This window comes from Arvicanthis niloticus, chromosome 1, assembly GCF_011762505.2.
Source record: "Arvicanthis niloticus isolate mArvNil1 chromosome 1, mArvNil1.pat.X, whole genome shotgun sequence".
NCBI classification, from domain to species: domain Eukaryota; kingdom Metazoa; phylum Chordata; class Mammalia; order Rodentia; family Muridae; genus Arvicanthis; species Arvicanthis niloticus.
In genome coordinates, this window is record NC_047658.1 from 147,761,532 (window position 1) to 147,785,704 (window position 24,173).

At 46.5% G+C, this 24,173-nt stretch overlaps 2 protein-coding genes across 3 annotated transcripts in view; both read right to left on the reverse strand.

Moving 5' to 3' along the window:
- Tm9sf3 (transmembrane 9 superfamily member 3) overlaps nt 1-786 on the reverse strand; it is a 56,359-nt gene extending 55,573 nt beyond the window's left edge. The window contains exon 1 of the mRNA XM_034499827.3: nt 648-786. Within this exon, the coding sequence (XP_034355718.1) occupies nt 648-743 (96 nt within the window). The 5' untranslated portion in view covers nt 744-786. The remainder of the gene's footprint in view (nt 1-647) is intronic.
- Nucleotides 787-8,981: 8,195 nt separating this feature from the next.
- The window catches only part of Pik3ap1 (phosphoinositide-3-kinase adaptor protein 1), a 109,940-nt gene continuing 94,748 nt past the window's right edge, over nt 8,982-24,173 (reverse strand). For both annotated transcript variants that reach the window (XM_034491193.2, XM_076921047.1), the window contains 4 exons: nt 23,820-23,975; nt 19,401-19,471; nt 18,143-18,279; nt 8,982-11,053 (listed from right to left, as the gene is read on the reverse strand). In XM_034491193.2, coding sequence (XP_034347084.2) covers nt 10,996-11,053; nt 18,143-18,279; nt 19,401-19,471; nt 23,820-23,975 — 422 coding nt within the window. In that variant the 3' untranslated portion in view covers nt 8,982-10,995. The remainder of the gene's footprint in view (nt 11,054-18,142; nt 18,280-19,400; nt 19,472-23,819; nt 23,976-24,173) is intronic.

Below are 24,173 nucleotides of genomic sequence, written 5' to 3' on the forward strand. Positions count from 1 at the left end.
ATTAAATAAACCACCAATCAACTTCAAGCCAAAAGCAAAAGTGAGTGGGGGTGTGGCCTGAGGGCTGAGTGACTCAAGGGCCCACAGGGTCAGAGCTGCCCCAGTTAGGGGCCGACCACCAGGGACTCCCGGGGCGCGGAGAAAGTTACAAGGGAGTCCTGGGGACCCAGTGCGTGCAGGGTGCGGACGTGTCCGCGTGTAAACCGTCCACATCTCCGCTTCCCTAAAGCTGTCCCCGCCCCACGGTTTAAATCCGGTTCGGGCTAGAGAGAGAAAAGGCCGGAGCCCGCCGAGAAGTGATGGGTATTTCCTAGTTGGCAAGCGCCTAGATCACCGCGCATTCATCTTCCGCCGTGTTGTGTCCCACAGCGTCCAGTTTCCCCCGGTCCAGAACCCCCGACGGTCCGACCCCAGGGCACCAGCCCCGAGAGGCGGAGCCGGGGAGCAAGGCCCAGGCAGCCCGGAGTGCTCGGAAATGCCTCCTCCCAGCTCCCGGGGATCCGGCCCCGCCATGCCCGACCGGAAGGAGCGCTCGGGCGGCCGAGGGGCTGCACCGGGCCCCCCGGGCCTTCAGACCACGCCGGGCCTGGCGGGGCGGCAGGCGGGGGAGCGGGATGGAGGCGGCCGCGCGGCTCGCTTCGCCTCACCGTGTGTTCGTGCTCGTCAGACCGAGCCCGGGGCAGCAGCAGCAGCAACAACGCGGCGGCCGCCGCCACGCCAGGAGCGCCCGGCAGCGGCCTCATCCTCCGCGCTCCCACAGGCCGGGCGCCGGCCCACCGACTCCTCCGCCGCCGCCGCCGATTCACATCCACCAGGCGCGGACAGACGCACGGGGCCCGGGCCCAGCCGCTGCCTCCGCCGCCGTCACCGCCCGCTCCGCGCCGCCCCCGCCCCCCGGCCTCCGAGCCTCTTCCTCTGACTCAGCCACGTCATCCGGCCACCCCGGCACACGCCGGAAGTCCTCCCAACGCGGGGCCGCAACCGTCGCCGGCCGTGGGGCGCCGGCGCGCGCAGTCCGCGGGGTTGAAGGGTTCCGCGCTCGCTGCCGAGCTCCTCGCTCAGCCTCGGCCTGGGCCCTCGCGTGCCGGAGCCGAAGCCTCCAGCTGCCGGCGGGCTGGCGTGACATCAGCTCAGGCGCCTAGCTCGCCGGGGCTGCGCGGCGGGGCGTCTTACTGGGGACCTGGGGCTCAGCGCGAACCCCTTTCCATCTAATCCGGGGAATGAGCCACGGCCTCCCCAAGCTTCTTTATGAACAATGATTATTAATTAAACTTAGACGGGGTGGGTTGGGTGTTTAAACATTACCGAGTACTGATCAGACTTATGTACAATCAAGAGATTTGGGCTAAGTTGATATTCTTGGTCATTCATTTGCCTACGTATTGTTTATCTCATCCTCAGTCATAAATGTGTCCTGGAATGGAAGCTCCTCAGAGCTCCAATAACTTGATCATATCATATATTCTGTACCTAAGCCGGTAGTAGTAAAGAGCTAAGTTTGGTCTTTTTACTCTTGTAACCTCCAGCACTCGGGAAGCTGGACTGATTGTTGCATATTGCATACTTGCTTGAGTTAGAGTGTAAGACAAAATAACAAAAGAAGAAAACAACAGCCAGGCAGTGGTGTCGCACGCCAGCACTCGGGAGGCAGAGGCAGGTGGATTTCTGAGTTCGAGGCCAGCCTGGTCTACAGAGTGAGTTCCAGGACAGCCAGGACCCTGTCTCGAAAAAGAAAAAAAAAAGGAAGGAAGGAAGGAAAGAAGAGGGAGAAAAAAAAAAAGAAGAAAACAACAAAACGAAAGAAATAGTGCAGGCGTGTAATCCCAGCACCTGGACTGCAGAGGCAGAATTGCAGAAAGATTGGAGCCAATCTTATTTATAGGCCCAGAACCAGGCCAGCCAGGCTACCTAGCAAGGCCCCAGCTCAAACCGAAACAGAAATACTGTCAAATGATCAGAAGAACAGTCCTGTAAATGTGAGACTTTGAGAAAGACTGTCTCCTCCATCAATATCAGGCAGATTTTAGACAGATTTTGGTATTTGGTCATGCAGTATCTCACAGCCAATATTCCTTACCACCATACTGTGCAGAAGTCTGAAGAAGACCCCACTACCAATCTTCCTTCCCTGTTCATTCCCAAGGAGTGCCAACATGATTTCCTACAAAGAAATCAAATTATATCGTTTTATTCAAAACATACCTTGAATAGTTAGAACTCATACAGTGGAATCATCAGTGATGATTTCATCTGCCAGACACTCTTTGGTACTCACACAGACCCTATGTGACAGGTACCTTTAGTGTGTTCACATTACAGAAAAGTAACAGAAGCACGGGTCGGCTGACTTGTTGAAAGACAAGACCCAGTTTGCCTCTTTAGCTTTTTAACTGCTAATGTATTAACCGCTCTTTAAAATGTGCTCTCATTGGCATGAAATAATATCCAAGAAGTACTTACAAATGGAAAAGTTTGCTTCCATCTTAAATGGTAACATGCTAATTTACCTGTAGAAAACAATCTTAAGTGATTAATACTCAAACAATTATTAGAGTGATTGGCTTCAAAATTTGTATACACCTTTTGGAAGTTTGTGTGTGTGTGTGTGTGTGTGTGTGTGTGTGTGTGTTGCATTGAGGTCAGATGTTGACACACAGATGTCTTCCCCAATCATTGTCCATATATTTTTTGAGACAATGCCTCTCACTGAAGCTAAAGCCCAAGTATTCTGCTAGACAGGCTAGCCAGCAAGACCTGAGAATCCTCCTGTCTCTACTTCCCACTTTATGTGGGTTCTTAGGATCTGAACCCGAATCCTCATACAAGCAATTTACTGAGTCATTACATGTGTAATACATGTGTACTACATGTGTAATGAGGTCAGAGACTGATGCCTTTGATAATACAGTCCAACTTCCTTAGTCTGTCACTTAGTTACTGTTCTACTACTGTGAAGACAGACACCATGACCAAGGTGACTCTTATAAAACAAAGCCTTTAACTGGGGTTAGAAGGGCTGGCTTACAGTTTCAGGGAGTCAGTCCTTTATCATCCACAGCAGGGGGCATTGCAGTAAGCGTGGCACTGGATCAGTAGCCGAGAGCTACATACGATCTTCAAGCAGAGAAAGTGAGACTGGGTCTGGCAGAGACTTTTGAAACCTCAGACCTCACACCCAGAGACATACTTTCCCCAACAAAGCCCTATCTCCTAACTCTTGTAATCCTTTCAAACAGCTTCACTCCCTGGTGACCAAATATTTAAATATATGAGGCTGTGGGGGCCATTCTTATTCAAACCACTACAATGACTGTGCACCTGCACAGTGAGACCCAACTTTACTGTGCAAGTTAAAGTTTGTTGTTTTGTTTTGTTTTTGTTTGGGGGGTATTTGTTTTTGTTTGTTTGGCAACTTGACTGGGACTAATTGCCTCTAAGAGATTGGCCTTTGGGCATGTGTTTGTAGAGGATTTTTTTCCCTCTGATTCCCGTTGTTGTAGGAGGACCCAGCCCATAGTGGAAGTACTATCCAGGGTCCGGGTTGTATTAAAAAGTGGGTGGAGCAAGCCATAGTGAACAAGCCAGCACTCACCTCCGCGCTCCTGCTTGACTTGTCCTGACTTCCCTCCATGGTGGACTGACACTTGGAAATGTAAACGCAAGTAAACTCATTCCTCTCAAAGTTGTTCATGGTGTTTAACACAGCAGCAGAAAGCAAACTAGAACCTGTGTTCTGCCTTCATTCATACGTGTCAAATATACATCATGTTGCTTGCACCTCTGTGACCTATGCAGTGCTGGGAATGGATCCCACAGCCATCTCTGTGTTAAGCAAGCACTCTGCCGAATGGCCACGTCAGCATTAAGCCTTTGCTTATGGTATTATGTACAACGCCGTGCTTCACCTCCTCACTTTAATTCTGTCCTTCCAAGGCCGTGCATGTTCAGTGAGAACTTGCTTCACGCCCTTAGGCAATTGAGCATCCCTTCTTTGGGATTCCCATAGCATTTGGTTCGTTAGGTCCCACTTGCTACCTAATCCAAGTTCCTCGTTTGTATTGCAGTCTGACCTTTCTTGATGGCAGGAACTATCATTTGCTTATTATTTGTCTCTGCTGCCAAGTTGGTACTTGTCCCATAGGCACTCGACAACTATTTGCTGGATAAAGACATTAACAAGGGAAGAGGCAAATTTCTGCTGGTATAAGAGACATCTCAAGGCAGTACATAATGAATTGCATATGGATCCTACATTAGTAACTGCTACAAAACTCAGAAGAGGAGATCTGATTCACCTGTGTACATCCTTCAGAGCAACTAGCATGGTGACTGGCTCAAAGTGGAGGCTCAGCAAGTGCTCCTTGAGTGAATAATCACTGCCTTCCAATGGAGTGATGATGGGCAGTTGAAGAGCAAGCAGCACGAGTACCACATTGAGAAGGATGAGTAGTTTCTTAACTATCCATCATCACCAGCCTCCACAGATTTGAGGTATACAAGCTTGCTGGGGTTTGTGGGGAGCACTAGGCTGGCAAATGCTCAGAAGTGGAAAGGACACAGAAAAAAAAGTATTCATTTGAGGAGGGTAAATTTAAAATTAGGAACCCTTATCCCAAAAGCTGTTGCTTGTGCACGGAATATGGTCTTCTAGCGGGGCTGCCTTGTCTACCATCAGTGGGATAGGAAGCTTCTAGCCTTGCAGAGACTTGAAGTGCCAGGGTAGGAAAATGTAGGGAGGGGGTGCACCCGCTCAGAGGAGAAGGGGATAGGGAGATGAGGGAAGGTTTGTGGAAGGGGGTGACCAGGAGGTGGGCAGTGAGCATCACTGTAATCTAATGTGAATAGCTAAAAAAAAAATTTTTTTTAATAAAATAAAATTAGGAACCCTTACATTAAATAATAGGTAGAACATATTAAAACAAACAAAACAGAAAATGCACAGTGTGACTGATCATTTAAATGTTCCCCAGGCAGAAACAGGAATTGGCAGTAAGAGAAGGAGACACCCCATCTCAGTGGACAACTGGGGAACGTTTTGCGGAGGGAAGGACATATGAGCTCCTCAATTCAGCAACTGTATTGAGCATTTCTCTGGTATGGCACCAGTCAATAGAACTGTGGTAATGACTGGAGTAGACAGGACTGGGAGATGGAGGGACTGATTAGAGAAAAACAGTTGTGGCTTCAAGTTCCTTGAAATTTGATAATCTCCAGACTGAACCAAAGCTCGGGGGCACCATCAAAATTAGGTTTAGAGCTAGGATGTGGTAGAGCAATTACCCAGCATGCACAAAGCTCTGGGTTTCATCCCAGCACCCCAAGAAAAGAAATAATAATTATAATTATAAGGAAGAGGAGGAGGAGGAAGAAGAGGAGGAAGAGGAGGAGAAAGAGACAGAGGAGGATGTTTTGCTAAACCAGGGAGTAAGAATCATGACTGTCTTATAAATATGTTATTTTATCATTTTCTTCTAGATTAACTTCATTCCCTGACAGGGGGAGGGCAGAAGTGCAGGTGAGGAAAGTCCACCTCTCCTTGACAGTGCAGCCTCTTTCTATAACAGTTTTGCTAGGATCCAATTATGTTTAAAGAACTGAAGACCCATAAAACAAGTAAGAAAAACCCACAAATTCTGACTTTTATTCCTTCTCAATAAATGATCACATCAAAGTCTTAGGTTACAAATGACAATGTGTCTTCTGGTCTCCATTCTCTGTTACATTTTTCTTGGGAAGACATTATCTTTTCAAGGCAGTTTGCTGGCACAGGCTTGTCTACCAGCATCCAGAGATGAGCCACTACTATGAACGCAGAACGAGTTCCAGGGTAGCTATGGCTACATAGTGAAACTCTGTCCCAAAACACCAATTCATTCAATCGTATACATATACATTTACATCATATACATATACACAACATATGTATGTGTATGTATATCTTTGGTGGTGTTGGAGTTGAACAGACTTGAACATGCTAGGCAACTGCTCTATCACTGATCTATATGATCAGTCTTTGATGATTGGGGTGTTTGTTACTTGTCTTACAATATAACGTAGACTGGCCTGGAAATTCTGGGACTTGCAGGCACATTGCCTCCTGGCTCTTTGAAATTCTGTTTCCTGTTGTTGTTGTTGTTATTATTATTATTATTATTATTATTATTATTATTATTTGTCTTGACAGTCACTTCAGGAAGATGAGAAGAGAGTACCTGCCTCTCTCCAGCACTACTTTTCCTGTTCTAGCTGAACTGTTCTAGAAATTTACTATTGCTTTGAGTTCTTTCTTTAGGAAGCTATCAGTCAAAACATTCAGTTATTTGGGCAGGCAAGACGGCTTAGAATGCCAAGGTGCCTTTATCCTTGTAACCTGAGTTTGGTCTCTGGGAACCACATGGCAGAAGGAAGGAACCCCCTCCTACAAATTGTCCTCTGACCTCCACAACTGTGCTGTGGGACAGATCTCTGCACACCCCCTCCACCTCCCATGACACACAAATAAAGAAAACCTTTAGTTTGGGGACTTCAGAATAATCAAGGTCATTGATTTCTTTGTGTGGTACATATTTCATTGTATCTGACTCAGTTTCACTTGGTTTTTGTTGTCTGCTTTTGTTTTAAAGTTTGAGTTCTTCAAGATAGAATCTCAGTGTAATTCAGGCTAATCTTGAGATCACTATGTAACCCAGGCTGGTCTCAAATTCATAATCTTTCTGCCTCTGCTTGGATTGTAGAGACTCAGCACCACACTCTGCCTTCACCCAGTTGTTTTTTTTCCCTTTTAATTAATTAATTAATTAATTACAATGATTAAAGGCAAGGAACAGCAGCTGTCACATAATATGAAGCTCTGGGGCTGGAGGTCGTGCAATTGTAGAGCACTTGCTCAACATGAGGAAGGTAAGGCCTTGGGTTCGATCCCATCTCCTCGCCCTCTCCTCCTCACCCATCCCACCCACACACAAAGATCCTAGCTACATAGGTGGTGATGACTCCAATAGGCTGCCTCCACGCTCCTTCAGATGGGGTTCCCTGCCGTGGCCTTTCAGATTTGGAGCCGCCTGGAGCATTACCAAGTGCACAGCTGTGTGTTTCAGAGGTGATGAGGCAGGCAGCCGTGACATCATGATGTGAACCCATGCAGCGGGCAGCTGACTGAAATGAAAGCAGAGCTTCCTGCGTGCCAAAGAAAGATCCTTGTCCTAACAGCACACTGACTCTTCTGGTATAGAAAAATAAAACTGTCTTCCACTCTGTGGATGAGACGAGCTTTGGCAGGCTAGCCTGGGAACCTTTCTTTCTCTATGAGAAAATGAATTCCAAGTTGTGTCTGAGAATTCTAAATCTGTCTTTTACCCTCCCACTCACCTTCTCACTCCCCTGGGAAGCCTCGTGTCTGGCCAGCAGGAATGAAAGAAAGCTATTTCATATTCTTAATAACTTGTTTGGAAACCAAAAGACAATTTACAAATGTACCCAAAGCAAATATTTAATAGTCAGATTCCTCCAGTTTTAGATTTAATCACTCACCTTTCTCAGAAACAGATCTATTACTAGTATTTTCTCCACCAAGCAGGTGGAACTCACACACTGTTCCCTGAAGGAGGAGCATAGAATATCCACTTGCTTCCTTGGAGTATGTGGGAAAAGAATCTAAAGACCCAAGCTATAGAGGTGTTATTGGACTGGCTAGGCTACCCTTTGCTTTTGTTTGTTTTTAATAGCAAAGGATCGGGAGAATAACTGTCTGCTTGATTTGTAAGATCAGTCATTAGAGTGGTCTAGATGCGTATTCATTGTGTGGCTACAGCAAAGCATGAAGAGTCCTTAGAATCCGTTAAATATGCCAATTTAAATTATTTGCTTGGGACATCAGTTTCTCATTCATATTTAGCCTCTCAGTCTGTGTGCCTCGTTACTTATGCAGTTGGTCATCTGTGCCTAGAAGTGAACAGAAGATGAAGGAGAAGTGCAGGCTGACTGTGTTCATGGAGGCTGCAGGGAATGTGACTATTGCTTTTTTCCTGTTGAGCTCCCTGGTAAAATCTGGAGGAAGGAAGGTGGTGGGAAAGCCATTGTCAATGAGCCAGAGAAGATCTGGGGACTATCTTTACCTATCTGCTTATTTTAGCTTCTGGTCCTCATTGTATTTAAAAAAATCCATGTTTTTATTTTATATAACGCATTCCTAAATGTGTGGGTAAATTGTTGTGTATGTAAAGGATGAATAACTGTGTGCTTTGAGTGAGGTTCTCTTTCTAGGTAATTAGAATTCACCATTGAGAACAAACTTTGATAACACCAGCCAGGTGACGGTGACTCCTCTTCCTCCTCCTCCTCTTCTTCTTCCTCCCCCTCCTCCTCCTCATTCTTTACACACAACTAACCAGTTCGCTGGAGCAGGAGTTATGGCTACACCACTTTGGCTCCCAGAGGATCGCACGTGCCCACCCCAGGATAGTCCCCCCCAGGAACTATCTTTGGATCCTCAAATGAAAGACACACACACACACACATTAGCTTATTTTTAAACGCCTTGGCTACCTCAAAGACTGGCACTCCTAAACCTTCCCCTGCTACCCTAGGTCCAATCAGGGAGGTGGCCAGTGGCCAGTGGCCACTTCCCTGAAATCTCACATGCCTGCCTGGCTTTATTTCCTGCTGCTACTGTGTTCCATTCTTCTTCCCCGAGTCATCGTGAATCTCTCCTCCATTGTTCCTCCCTCATCCTAGACCTCACAACTCTTGAGTGTTGGATGTTGGCATCTTTATTGATTGATCAAAAACCAGTTGGGGACAAGGACCTTTAGCGTTTGGGCATGCAGATTCCCCATGGAATCAAAGCATTAGAACCAATCTCCAACAGCTTTCTGGTTCAGGGAATGTCTCCTCGGGACTTAAGACTGGCTACGTCTGACTCTGGTAAGTTCTACGTACCTCCTAAGAGCGTCGTGTTCACCAGACCCAGGCTCCTCAAAAAGCACTTTCAATTTTGTTTTCTATTTATTTTAATACAAGAATAAAATGCAATAATATATCCAAACATTGCACAAACAGCGATGTTGTTATCAAATTTGTTCACCAGAGTATGTACACTAGCCTTTGGTATCCAAAGGGGGCTTAAGATAATGAGATAATATATTTTATCAAAATCCTCGAGATGGGGGATGATAAAAAACAGGACAACCACACTGATGTCATCTTTGTTATTCTATGTGATATTCTCTTACTTCTCCCAAATAAGTGACAGAAGGGTTGAGGGACACTTGCAGAATGGCTACCATGTTCCAGGTTCTCCGTGAGACACTTTGTGAAAATACTCTCCCATGGTGGACATGATCAACAGTGTGTTTTACACAACAACTCAAGAGTCCCCCCAGAAGTTAAACTCAGGAAGTGTTGGGCCATGAAAAGAGATTGAAGAAGAACCTTTAATTATGAGGAAAGGATCCAGTAAGAACACACTTGAACAGATCAATAATAATATATATATATATCTATATGGGATTGGACAAAGGTTTCGTGAGAAACAACCATATTACTTGTATTTTAAAAGGACCCCTTCTGATAACTTTGCTGTATACATAGGTAAAATTAAGGATCTGTGGTTTGAAGGTAGATTTATATAACAGAAACTCCAAATTCATAACATGGTTACAGTGCTGTTCTCTCTGTGCAGATTTACCAGGCTTGATTGTAACAGTGTAGTAACAGTAGCATTGCTACTGGGAGAAAATATTTTAGTTTCTTTCTTCTACCACTTCAGGCTCCTCAGGATGGAAAAAAATCAAGGGTCCTTCTCCTTCTTTATGGCCAGAACTAAGACATATAAAAGCCATATTATATTCTGGTTCCAATCATTTTCAATGGTTTCCTATAACACAGCTAGTTGGACAGCATACTGAGGAACAAAAGCCCAAACTGAAGGTGGTAGCTGGTAGTCCCATGCCTGGGTGATACAAAAAAGGGAAATGTCTAGAAGGCAGACAGTGAGGTACAGCTATATTTCTACATTTGGAGATTTCTTCTGAGAGGGAGAGAGGTGGGAACGCTGGACTTCTAAGAGACACAAAGTGTGCTGACAGGGGCTGGGGAGATGGATCAGTAGATAAAGTGCTTGCTGGCTAAGCATGAGGACCAGTACTCAGATGCCCAGCATCCCACAGATGTCAAGGGGGCGTGGCAACCTGCCTGTAATTTCAGCACTGGGAGAGTGGAGCCAGGAGATCCCCAGAGCAAGCTAGACTAATTATATAAGTAAACTCTGAGTTCAGTTGAGAGGCTTGCTCTGCCTCAGTGAATAGAGGGAGAGTGACAGAGACTTCCAACATTGCTTATAGTCTCCACACAGAGGTACATACATATGCACACAGACATACATCTGCACATGCACACCACACGCATACACACTCAAGAGAAAGAGATTGATGACAGAACCACCTGTTCCACACTTCTGGGGGACCACAAATACCGCAGCAGAACAGGAGTCTGACTTAACCTCTTTCTAAGACAGTTTTCAGCTTGTTGTATGTGACCAGCCCCAGGACAAACATAGAAATATGGAAGAACTACTTCAAAGTTAGGTCCCTTCTTACCTCTGCTGGAAGGGCTATAATCACTTCCAGAAATTAGGCTGCACTATGCATGGGCTGATGGGTGATTACTACAGTGTGCTCACTTGTTAAGCACATGCCCATCAATCCTGGTAGGCTCCTGCTCTAGGATACAAGAGGTAAGTATCTTCATCCTTTTGGCAAACAAGAATGTGAACCAATATATTTGGCACCGTTGAACAAAGTCACCTTCGTCTCAGGTTTCATTATGCCTTAATAATGTCTTCAAGGATCACCCAAACCAGCCGGGCTACACCATCACCAGTGACAGTTGGTCTCAAGGTCCATAGCCATGCAGAAAACTCAATATGAAGACTTCATTAACAGGCTGAGAATTGCTAATCTTACAAGTCCTGAAGTAGGCTGCATCTAGGAGGGGGAGTCAGCGACCTCTGGGTGGAACTGGTGGAGGAGGATGGAAGGTCTCCCGGGTTAGAGGCCTGCAACGAAAAATAAAGCCACTCTATAAAAACCTAACCAAACCAAAGAGTTCTTGAGTATCCACAACCTGTGGCTAATTGGAAGTGATGTGTAAAAGACACTGTCCTTGGTCAAGGAGTCAAGACACATTACAAATGTCTCATGACGTAGATGCCCTGGCTTCTGATCCCTGAACATAAGGGATCATCAGTGGAGGTAGTACAAACCCCAATGCCCAAGCCCCACCCCTGTGGTGGTTTGAATATGCTTAGCCCAGGGAGTGGCACTATTAGGAGCTGTGTCCTTGTTGGAGGAAGTGTGGCACTGTGGGGGTGGGCAATGAGACACTCCTTCTGGCCACACGGGAGCCAATTTGCTCCTGACTTCCATTGGATGAAGATGTAGAACTCTCACCTCCTCCAGCGCCATGCCTGCCTGGACACAGCTGTGTTTCTTGCCTTGATGATAATGGACTGAACCTCTGAACCTGTATAGCCAACCCCAATTAAATGTCCTTTATAAGAGTTGCCTTGGTCATGGTGTCTGTTCACAGCAGAACAACTCAATCTGCTCATCACGCTCTTGAGCTCAGTATAAGACCTTTCTACAGTATTCCTGTCGCAAAGCCCTTGCATTAACTATGCCTTTCCTTTTCTGTTGCTTTGTCACCCTTAGGTCTTGGTGATCCTGGAGGGACTGCATTTCTCAGTTAGCTAAAGCCTCGATTGCCTCCTTGTGACCACTATCAATTCGCCCTTCTCAGCCCAGGGTCAGGCAGCAGACAAACAGAGTTAGTCCTACTGCCTCAGCACCTACTGTAGTCATCCAAACTACTGACCCTAGGTCATTTGACCCCTGCCCTACTCACTGTTTCTCATGGGAAACACAATAAAAAACCCATGCCCATTTCTGACCTTTGCCCTCTCTGCCCCCTGACCCGCATGCACACATCCCAGTGTGAACCCTTGCTGTGTAGTGCATCCTTTCCCTTGCTCTGGAGAACCATGAACCAGCACACTATCTTCTCAATAGCAGCTGTCTCCTGTTCTGTTGACCTTGTTATACCTAAATAACAATAGAGTCTAGATGTTAAATGCCAGCAGTTTCAATAGGCAGCCAGGGTAGACTCACTATCACAGTGAGTTGGGCAGAAAGAGGGACAGAGAATTCCAGTGCCTGCTTCTCGATTCCTCATGGATCCCTGCCATCCCAACTGTGTGCAGCCCACCTAAAAGTCCTTCTTCATGCTCTTCTGAGTGGATTTTTGTAAAGTCCTAAGTGACACTCCAGGTAGACACGGGTGGGTCTATTTACAGATAGGCCCAATGATTACAGATAGTATTTCCATGTGTGTGCTGTAAAACCAATATTTAGTCTCCAGGAAGCAAATCAATAACATTCAGAAAGAGAGCTCTGTTGGTTGCCACAATTGAACTGTGTAACCCTGGAGCTGCATAGACCAGGATTGAATTAATCGGTGAGTAAATATTTGCTAAATGCCTCCCCCACAGTGCTTTTGAACAGGTCAAGGAAATGACAAGAGTTGGGAAGGAAGAGGCTGTCTCCTGGGAACAAGAGAGGGGGTCAGACATAGCAAAGAATAACCACAGATGTCCACAGGAGGGGAGGCCTTTATGTATTGGTCACTGAATTGCTGGGCTCTTCCCAGTGAAAACAAAGGACCAGTGTCCTTCCATAGCTCTTCCAGTCTCCTGCCCGATGAACTATGGGTCAGGTCACACCTCTTAAGCAAGTTTAGGCCATTCCTTCCTTTCTGCAAACATTTGTCCACAATTCACACTCCTGTGTGAGGCAGGTAGAAGGTAATAGGAGCAAGGATGTAGCCCTCAAGATACTGTGTGCGTGTGCACAGGACAGAATGTGCAAAATAGGGAGACTGCCCTGTTTGACAGGCAAAGCTCAGACCTTAAGGCACATCTAACATTAAGCACAGCTAGCTCTCTCTCTCTCTCTCTCTCTTTCTCTCTTCCCTCTGTCCCTCCCTCCCTCTGTCTCCCATCTCTCTCTGTATCTGTTTGTCTCTCTCCTCTCTCTGTCTCTATCTCCTTTCTTTTCTCTCTCTCCTCTTCCTCTGTCTCTCTTTCCTCTCCTCTCAGCTCTCTGCCTCTCTCTGTCTCTCTATCTCTCTGTCTGTGTCTCTGTGTGTGTCTCTCTGTCTCTCTGTCTCTCTGTCTCTCTCTCTCTCTCTCTCTTTCTGTGTGTGTGTGTGTGTATACTCAACTTTGATGACCAGGTTTTCTTATCTGTCCTATCAAGGTATGCCGGTGCTTAGAGATGACGTGGAAATTAGTTAGCAGCACTACACCTGGCCTAGAGTAGGCACTCAAAAAGGGAAACTAGAATCTCCCTCTGAGGATGAACAGTCTAGCCTGAGACCTTTCCTCATGAACCTTGCAACCCGACTTCTTCTATGAGACAGTCCCTGCACTCTCTGGTCCCCTCTCTCATTCTGCTGTCACACTGACACACCTGCAAGGACATCAATTTAGTTTCACTCTGATGGTCAGCTCCAACAAAAGATCAGAAGCCCCATCTCAGGGAGATGGGTTTATGGCAACAGGTATAACAGAACCAGGGAAGCTAAAGAATATTAGGTCCAAATTGGGAGTGATCTGTGCAGAGACTGCCTTCTCGGATGCTGAGAGGCTGAAGACACATGCACACTGGCTGCTCTTAATCCAGTGAGTTTTCACTCATAATAAGTATGGTTCAAGAACCCAGCAACTCTAATATTGACAGTGTTCTTTGAAAGTGGGGTTTTAGCTAGTATGCCTTCATGTAAACACCATTTAATGTAATACTCTAGTTCCCTAGAAGCTAAGTGCTTTGTTTTGAAACAGCCTCTTATGGTATAGACCTGGCTGGCCTCAAAATCTTGGCAATCCTCCTGCCTCAGCCTCTAGAGTACTGGGATTTAAAAAGCCCACATCTGGCTTGATGGCTAACTCTGCAAGTGCTTAGAAAGTCCAACCCAAGCATAACCACTCTGTTTTCATAATTAGTATTTGTTGGATTCTCAATTTTTGTCTGTTACTATACCAGACATGGGGAAAAATTTTTTTAAAAATCATTCAAAAGTAATTTCTAGGTTTGGGAGACAGCCTATTTGATTTAGCATTTGTCATGCAAGCGCAAGGATCTGGGTTGAATCTCATATAAAGCCTGGACACATCACGATGGGGTGCTGGCAATCAAAACACCGGGGAGACAGAGACAGAAGGACCTCTGTGGCTTGCTGGCCAGTCACCCTAGCCTACTCTGCAAGCACCAGGGCAAAGAAATACTTGAGTAAAAATAAAAAGGAACAAAACCAAAACAAAGACCCCTGAAATTATCCTCACACACACTCACACAGTTTCTGCTCTCTCAGCCTTCAATGTCCACTTGAGCAGAGGAATAGAAACAGTGTTTATAATTCGGGATGTAACAGACTAGAAAAACCTGAAACAAAGTGTCACACTCAGTGTGGCTCTCAGGAAAGGCTTCCTAGAGGAAGGATGCTTGGACTAAATCTGAAGGATGTACACACAATGGAAAAGAGTAGAAAGAGAACCCTCCAGGGAATGGGAGAGATTGTACTACAGAAATAATACATTTCTGAGAATGTCTAAGCCGTGTAACACAGGTGAGCATAGGACAATGATGTAGCTTGTGGTTGGACAGGGCCAGGGCACACTAAAATACACAGAATCCAATTCTGAGATTCTTACAGGAAATGACACCACCGTGGCTGCTTCTGTTCTAGGAAGTGCTCTTGACTACCGTGTGGAGGAGAGACCCACTGGGGACAGGGAGATAAGTGGGGGGCCTCAAAGCTGAAGAAGACACTAGCAGGTGGGAAAATGATCGCTGACAGGGCCAATGCATAATGCCTGAAGAGACACTGGACGTGGGAGCTGTGAGGGAAGGGTATCTCAGCCCCAGCCTTGGGAACTCATGAGGAAATGGCTTGGGGGAGACAGGGAAGGTGGCCAGCTTGGTAAGCTCAGGGCTTTACAGGCTGTGTCGGAGATACCATGGGCTGTGTGAGTCCAGGTTCCCAGCCAACAGCAGGAAGTAGATGGAAGAGATGGAGATGAGGCACCAGTCCATCTGCTGGCAGCAGCTGTGGCCCTGTGAACAGCATGTGGAACCAGGAGCGGAATGGGCCAAAGCTTGGGTCATGAGGGACAAGAGGTTGCACCAGAAAGAGGAGAAAGTTGAGGAGAACATGGGATTATAGGTTCCCAGAGGGGAGAGAGCTGGGGACATGTAGCCAACCAGCCTCCCTTGTGTCTATCAGCTGATCAGACATTCAAGACGGTCAGAGAGGACCTTATTCTCTGCTCGAAAACTGCTTCCTTTATCCCCAAACCTGCACACAGCCTTACAATGCAAGCTCATACTTGCAGATTCTTTGCAAACCAAAATGCATACGAGCCTCAAGTTCTGTTAATTACAGGACTCCACAAATACCATTTTTTTTTAAAGCAACGTGCTTCAGTTCTTTGTTCTCCCCATCTTTATCACAACATGCTCCCCAGGTCCCCCAAACAATACGTCTCCGTCTCTTCTCACACAGTTAAAGCCATACAAAATCCAGGGCACAGCAACATGTCTGTAATCCCAGCAGGGGAGACAAACAGAAGGACCCTGGGTGCTTGCTGGACAGCCAACATAGCCAATTGCTAAGCTAAGTTCAGTGAAAAAGATATTCACACTGCTCAATGTGTCCCAGTTTCTAATCGTTTAATCTCAGTTGTTTTCCTGATTCCTCTTCTTTCATTTTCATTGACAATGACAGTGACATCAATAGCATTAACAAAATCTTTCATGAGCCTATGGCTACATTTTCAAGATTGCCATCTCCTATCTTGGTATGATTAAGACAGGTGGCTCCAGAGTCCTCAATAAAGTTCAGGAATAAAGTCTTAGATCTTGGATCTCCTCCTCTCTGATACCTAGACTTTCTTGGCCATGTGTAACATAATGTCTAGAAGACCAAATCTGTCAATCAGAGTATCTCTCCACCCATTTCCTAGCCTCAGCCTCCACACTTGCAAGAGGTGATAATTATAAGTAGGCTTTGGAGAGAATTAACTAAGTCTTGCACTGACTGTGTTTGACATGAACACTGCCACATGGTACAAAGTCATTAAGTAACAGCATTTGTTACTGTAATCGCTCCTGCAAAGCCCCACCCACACTGAGTACATAGTAACCTTCAAGCCACATGATACAAACTCAGGGCATAGGCTTGGGTTATCACAGGCATTCCCCTGGGAGTGAGAATACCCTCTCGTGCATCCCCTAGGCTGCACCAGGGAAACCTGCCTGTGATTGTTGCATGGCTTGGGGCTGTCAGATGTTCCGGCAGCAGGTGTCAGTATAGGAATGTCGCTAGAAGCAGCTGGAAAGCAGTAAATAGCCAAAATGGAGAGAAGTGGAAAGGCAGAGCCCCACCAGTGGGCTTGAGCCATGTTTTCTTTTACTCCACAGACTATAAAAAATGTTACTTCAGAGGCCCCTGTACCCACTGAACACAGATGGAAGTAAGGACCCAGCAAGTGAGTCACATTATCTGGGCTCATCTTCAAAACCCCAGGTGTCTATTCCTCTTCTGTACAAATATATCCTCAATATTCTTCATCTCCCGCCACAGTCATTACTACTCCATGAGGAAGTTCAGATAGTAACCCATTTTATAAGCAAGAATACTGAGGCACGAAAATGTTAAATACCTCATCCAAGCTCATGAGTGATAGCAGGACACTTAACCCCATGAAACACTCAACCCCAGGACCACTCCAGAGCCTCACTCATCCCCAAGACCAGGATGGTTTTTTTGCCTTCTCTTTTAATTTTATCTCCCGTTTCCAAGAAGCCCGGAACCCACCACACAACCAAGGGAATCCAATGCTGTGAGCACAACTCTAACCAGACAGATACAAATTATGAAGGAGACTGGAGAGATGGCTCATTTGTTAAAATGCTTACAATGCAAGCATTAGGACCTGAGTTTGGACCCCCAAGCACCCATATAAAATTCCAGGGCATGGCAACTTGAGTCTGTAATCCCAGCAAGAGCGGCAAACAGAAAGCTCCTGGGTGCTTGCTGGCCAGCCAGTATAGCCAATTGCTAAAGTCTCAGTTCAGTGACAAAGACATTCACGCACACATATGAATAAAAAGTTAACATTTGTTTTAGGAGCTGAAGAGATGGCTAGGCAGTTAAAAGCACTTGCTCTTCTGTCAGAGGACCCAGATTTGGTTCTAAGCACTCACACTGAGTGGCTCACAACGGCCTGTAAGTCCAGTTGCAGGAGAGCAATGTCCTCTTCTGGCTTCTACAGGCACCTGAACACATGTGGTGCTGCAGACACACAGACATGTGCGCGCGCGCGCGCGCACACACACACACACACACACACACACACACACGGGAAAATTAAAACCGATCTAAAAATTATTTAAAATGCTGATAGTCATATAAAGGTCCTTCACTTACAAACTTAAATGCTATTTAAAGTGTGAGCAGCTAAACTGGGCATGGTGGTTCATGCCTGTAATTCTAACTTTCAAGAGACTTAGGCAGGAGGATTGAGAGTTAGAAGCCAGCTTGAAAGATATAGTGAGAAGCTATCTTTAAAAAAAAAAAAAAATCAAGAGCTAGGGGCTGGAGAGATAGTTCAGCTGGTAAGAACAGCTGCTGCTCTTCCAACATATCTGTGTTTTGTCCCCAGCACCCACATCAAATGGTGCACAACTATCTGTAACCAGTTCCGGGAGATCCAAGGTCTCTGGCTTCTGCAGACAGGTAGACTCACATGCATGCAGATACACATACCTACACGTAATCTTAAAAAATATCAATAAATATTGTTTTAAATCAAGGGCAAAACAAAGCAAACAAAAAGTCATGATGTATTGGTATTTGCAATGGAATAAAGTATCGTTTTCTACTGAAGAGATTACGCTGAAGTATGTCACCTACAGGTATTCCCATTGGCTGTGTCCTTGCTCTTTGGTCAGTTTAGATGTTCCCAAATCCTCCTTTTCCTTACAGTTAAGAGTGTGTGAAGAAGATGTCACACGGACTTCCATGTTACCTCTGTGAAGCGGCTCGAGGAGGCACCCTTGGGGGCCTCTCAAGGGTCCCGATTGGTGTTCCGGTCACAACTGGAGCTCCATCCACCTGGGTAGGACCTGGGCCACGACTCCGAGTAATTTCGGGGACTTCATTGTCCTAGAGTGTGCAAGATGAAAAATGAAGGAGACTGTTGCACAAAGCACATTGACACACACAGCTTAACACCGTGGGACATCACCCCCACCCCACCACCACCATTGTCAGGCTTTGGCTGTTCCCAAACCAAGGGTCAATCTGATGCCAATGGCAGTTTTCCACATCTTTCTGATGTTGCCAAGGAACATAACTTTACCAAGATTATCACAAATTTCCAGAACTCAAAAAATCCTGGCTTCTCCCAAGTATGGCCTGCTGTCTGCTAACACCAGTATTGCCTGAAAGTTTGTGAGAGTGCTCTCCCTATGGCCCATTTTCCTGAGTCTTCAGAGTTCTTGGTGACTGACATGATCCCTTGGGCTCAAAGCAACCGCTGGTCACCAGGTCAGGACAGACATTGACACAAACGGTCCAACTTGGAATGGGGCCACACCCTAGGTCAGCTGAACCTCTCAGCTCAGAAGACTCTAGGCTGGAAAGCATGTCACTCCCCCGGCAGAAATTCAGGGAAGGCCAATGTACAAAGAGGGATGAAGTCGGAGACCATATACCCTGGTCCTTGGGACATACAGGACAATCCCATGACTCCATATAGCAAGACACAGGCTCCTGTTCTAGGCCCAGCATGATGCTGCTCCTGGAATCCCCAGCTCTCACACAGGTCCTTCCTGCAAACACTCACCTCTGACTTGAGTAATCTGAATGGATTTGTCTATCCCTGGCTATGCTGCCCTCTCTTCTCTCCTTTCCTTCCTTTATACTGGTGCAAAATTCAGATATCGTAAGGTCAACCATTACAAAGTAAAATGGCATCGGTCCATTCACAGTTTTATGCAACCTCCACCTCTATCTAATCTCAAAACATTTTCCTCGCCTGCAAAGAAAACCCCAGACCCATTAACAGGTCTCCATTCCCTCCACCCTCCAGCCCCGCCAGCCACCAACCCTCATTCTGTCTCTCTAGATTTGCCCATTCTGTGGTATTTCATACAAATGGCTTCCCATAACATGTGACCTTTTGTGTGTGGCTTCCTTCCCCCCTGGATTCCTTTCCCTTAAAATAAATATAAATAAAATGACCTCTGAGACCAGACGGACAGAGCAGAAGTCCCGCCTCTCACCTCGTTGTCGCCCTCCATTCCACTGCTCACGCTGAGGAGGCTCCGTGTGCTCGATCGGTTACTCGTGCTACCTAAAGGACAGAAACATCAGCTGGACTGTGGGTTCTCTCAGGAGAGAGCGAGCTGTGGAACTCCAGCCCTAATGTATTTATAGCAACAGAGACAGTACATAAACCTGAGAGTCTTCGGAGTGTAGCCACCTTAAGCCATTTCATTAGAGTTCAGCTATTCTGTTGGCATCGTACAAAATGGTGTGCGTTCTGATGACCACTTTGGGCTTAATAGCTACCATTTACCCAGGGCTTACCTCACGTGGAGTGCTTTCGAAAGCATGATTGCCATTTAATCCCTTTGAAAACCCTATTTGATATGAGAGCTTTGATTTGACAGGCATGGAAGCTGAGATGCTCAGGGTTCAGTTGCTCTAAATCTTTTTTTTTTTTTTTTTGGTTTTGTTTTTAGTTTGTTTTGAACAAGTGTCTTGCTGCTTAATTAGGAATTACAGGTCGCGGATGTATGTATGACATAGATGAGCCTTCTAATAAAAAGTTACACGCCAAAGCCAAACAATAGACAGGGCTGTGGGTGTGGCTCAGTGGTAAAGCCTTTGCTAGCGTGTACAAGGCCCTGGGTCCGATCCCCAGAACCACAAAAACAGAAATACACAGTACAAGTTCAAAAGTATAATTTATGCTCATAGTGGGAATTCCGTGTGAAGAGCCTTTTCAGTTAGGAATTTATTACCTTTGTCGTTAAAATCCGCATTAGCCCGTAGAGCTTTCTGGAAATGTGTATTACTCAATACGGTAGCTTGTGTGAAATACAGGTAGGTAGAACTAAGAAAATGAACTGTGAACTTGAAGCTTGTGCTTTGAGGTTGAGTTTCATCTCATTACCTAGCTGTGGCTGGCCTGGATCTTGCTATGTAGAACATGTCCCCCATGTTCAGAATAAATGCTGTCAAAAACTCTCTAGATGCCCCAACTATAAACAATCTCTGAGCCCTGGGTCTTCACGCCTGTGCCTGAGCCTCCATGTATCGTCTGTTACTGTCCCTCACAGTCTCCAATGTGAACCCCACTGTGTTCTGAAGTTTATGCATCTGCAGGAAGTAGAGCTAATCACAGGCGCTGGCTGGCTCCAGGACTGGAAATTCACACCCATCAACTCCTTTGGCATATCCCTAAACCTATAACCACAATGCTTGGCACTAATCCTTGGCCCCCTGGTGTTGTCTTCCCTCTAGGATCATGACTGACCCACAGCTCCCTTGGCTGCTATTGGTAAGCAATCTCCAGTCCTGACCACCCCCCCCCCCACCTGCTCTTATGTCGGGGGACGGGGTCAGTACCACATCATCAGGGAAGAAGGCTCAGCATCTAACTCATGCTATTTTTGTGCTTCCCTCCATCACAAGCCCCTAAAGACACAGTCTTTCCATCTTTCTGCCTCCAGCGAGTGAATAAGTGAGAGGGAAAAGTGGCCAGTTATAATATAACCCTTGGGCCACGTCGCTCATTACTGGAGCTTAATTACTTAGTTAGAACGCGTTTAACTTGCAACTGTTGTTCTGCAGGTCCCAAGAGATGACAGCTGTGCCATAATAAAAATAGTGGTGCTCACAGGGTGTGACTCCAAGGTAAAGGGCAGCTGGTGGCTCAGAGTCTGGCTTCCCCCACCCTCCCTCCCTGCCAAGGAACTGGTTCTATTTGGAAAGTGGAGCTTCCCTGGGTAATAGCATGGTCAGATCTGAATGTGACTCCCAGATCCTCTGCTCACTTGCCAGAAAACTCAAGACCTGTTTTCTAACCACTAATTGTTATCTAGGAGATACAAGCTTTACTGTCTTAGATGAACTGGGTCATAATTGTCATGGGGCAGGCAAAGAGCAACTGTCTGATTCAGCCATCTCTGTCATCTTTAATTTAGAGGGAGCACATTGCCCTTCAGTGACCCCCTTCCCCACAGTGAACTTCACCCCATCAGTGTCTAAGGCTATGTGTGCCCTCCATTCACTCCAGACTCAGACCTGCTGTAGCCAATAGAACATCAGCAAGTGTGGCAAAGCCAAAACTGGACAGGTTCTTGCACGATGGGCTTGCCCCTTCTTCTAGATTCTAGATTCTGTTTCCATGCAAGAGGTTTGTGCTGTTGAGTTAACGGCCACACGGAGTGAGGCCCTGGAGGATGCCAGGCCATCCATCCTAAAGGCCCCAGCTGAATGCAGCCAGCCAAGTGACTCCTGCTCACTGAACATGGAGGAGACACAAGCCATCCCTTCTGAGTTGTGCCCAGGCTGTGGGATCACGTGTATGTAAATGGTTAGATTTCAAGCAATTAGGTTTTGCCATGGTTTGTAACATAGCAGAAATGAGAGCGAGAACAACTCTGTCTGTAGCCACAATGCAGAGTATAAACCCTTGGTCTGGCATTAAACAGCATTTCCTACTCCCATAAGCTAGCCATTCCTGGGCAACAACTTATTTGGTCCACCCTGTCCTCAACGTAGGCTGCCCCAATGTAAAGCGCACATAGAGAAACAGCTTTGCAATTGCAGCACTTCACACACACACACACACACACACACACACACACAAGCACGTACACACACATGCACACACACACACTCTCACACACACGTGCACACTTGCACACACACATTCACACGCACACACTCTCTCACACACACATGCACATTTGCGCATACACACATGCACACACATATGCACACGCGCGCACACACGCACACAGAGCACTTCTGCAGTTGTGGCTCCCTTTGCCAGTGAAGGCTCTGGCACTTCCCCTTCTCGTTCATTCATGCCTCTTTTCTCTCCTGCAGGCTGTGATTTGCCCATGTAACTCTCTCCTGCTCCTAATATCAAAATCCTCGAATTGCCTTTGGCAGAGGCAGTCTTTGGGTACACGTCATTGCCCTCATTATTTGGGAGGAGGCTTTCTTCCTGTCCAGTCTACATTCCCATGTAGCCACACGATGGCCTTTGGGATCTGTTGCCACAGTCAAGGTGTGAGGAATATTAACTAAAGAGAACAAACTGTCGCCTTTGCTAGTCTCTGGCTGTTTAATCTTTAGCAAAATGCTTTCTCTCTCTGGGTCACAAATGACCCACCTATACAGTAGAGTCCTGACCTGTGTGCTTGGGAGAGCAAAATTGTACATGTGTTCATATGGGTGTTTGGGGGTATTGCGTGGGTGTGATTTGTGTGTGGAGGGTACGGTACAGGCAGGTAGGTTTTTCTGAGAAACAGATCCAGAACACACAGGAAATTCTCAAGAAAGCTGTAATGTAAGAGATCAGTACTGACTTGGAGCACCGAGCCTTTAACCTACATTCATTTGTGGACTCCGCCTCACTTCTAGGGAGACCCGAGTCCTGAAGCGTGTATATTTTTCTCTGCCTCTTTCAATGCCTTTTCAGTTGTTTTGAAAACCATGAAGTATAGGACAAACAAGAAATTCAGCATATGCTGCTAGTGAGGCCATCACATCAGCAGATGCAGCCCTGGATACAGAGAGAGAGAGTGCTGTCCCTAAAGCCTGCTGTCAGGCAGCGTCTGCACAATCAGACTCCCATTCACACTTCACCCAAAAAACAAAGATGTGTCCTAATTCGATCCTGAACTGCCTGCATAGACATTGTAATTCTCAAATTTGAGTCTATTGTTGTCTACAGTTCTGATGAGGGGCCCTTGGCTCCTCTTTAGCACAGCTGGAGAAGAAACCCGACCAGGGGGGTGAAGAGTCCTGGCTTGGCTCTAGATTGAGTTCAAATCCCAGCCCAGCCCAGCACAGCACAGCACAGCACAGCCCAATTAGATAGTCCTCCTGGGACAAGGTGCTAAGCTCCTCAGCAAACAGAGGTCATGAATCTACCTTGTAGAGGTTTTGTGGCCTTTAAACAATCGATGAAGACAATTCACTTTCGGTGAACCCTATCAACACGAAGAATTATTATAAAGCAGGCCAGGTGGTGGTGGCACATACTTTTAATCCCAGCACTCAGGAGGCAGAGGCAGGTGGATCTCTGTGAGTTTGAGGCCACTCTGGTCTACAGAGTGACTGTCTATTCAGCCAGGATGACACAGAGAAACCCTGTCTCAAAAAACAAAACAAAACAAAAACAAAAACAAAACAAAAGCATTATTATAAAGCAAAGCTGTGCCGCATCTTCCCATCTCTGCTGATAATCATTAGGTTCTGCTATTTATCAATTATCAGACAACTGGGAAAATGTCCCAGACCAATGAGCCACATACTCTACACCTCTCAAAACCAGATCCCAGTTGGGCTCCTGGGCTCCTGAGAGTGTTGGCAAGGCCAGCAGGTGCCAGCTGGAGTGCAGGAGGGAGGTCACCCCTGGCTTGCAGCAGGAGGGAGGGCGCCCCTGGCTTGCTGCTTACTTGCTGTGCTGGATGTGCTGTCTGTTTTCCAGTCTCCACGCCTCAGCTCTGTCCTGACAGGGAAGACGCTCTTCCTGGGGCCGCTCTCATACACACCAAACTCCACTTTCCCAGGCAGGTGCTGTGAATGTCGGATTGGAACTGTGATCTCCAGGTCTGGAATCAGAAGAAAGGAGGAGATTCAGGCTGGCTGGCATTGCCAAAATGTCTCCCGTACTCATTGTCCATCTGTCTCCTGGGCCTGGACCCAGAGGGGAGAGAGACCCCTGGAGTCTTGTCCTGCTTCAGCAGTGAAAAGCCACAGAATCCGCAATAGTCTGGCTGAGTAGGGACAACAGAAACATGAGAAATGGG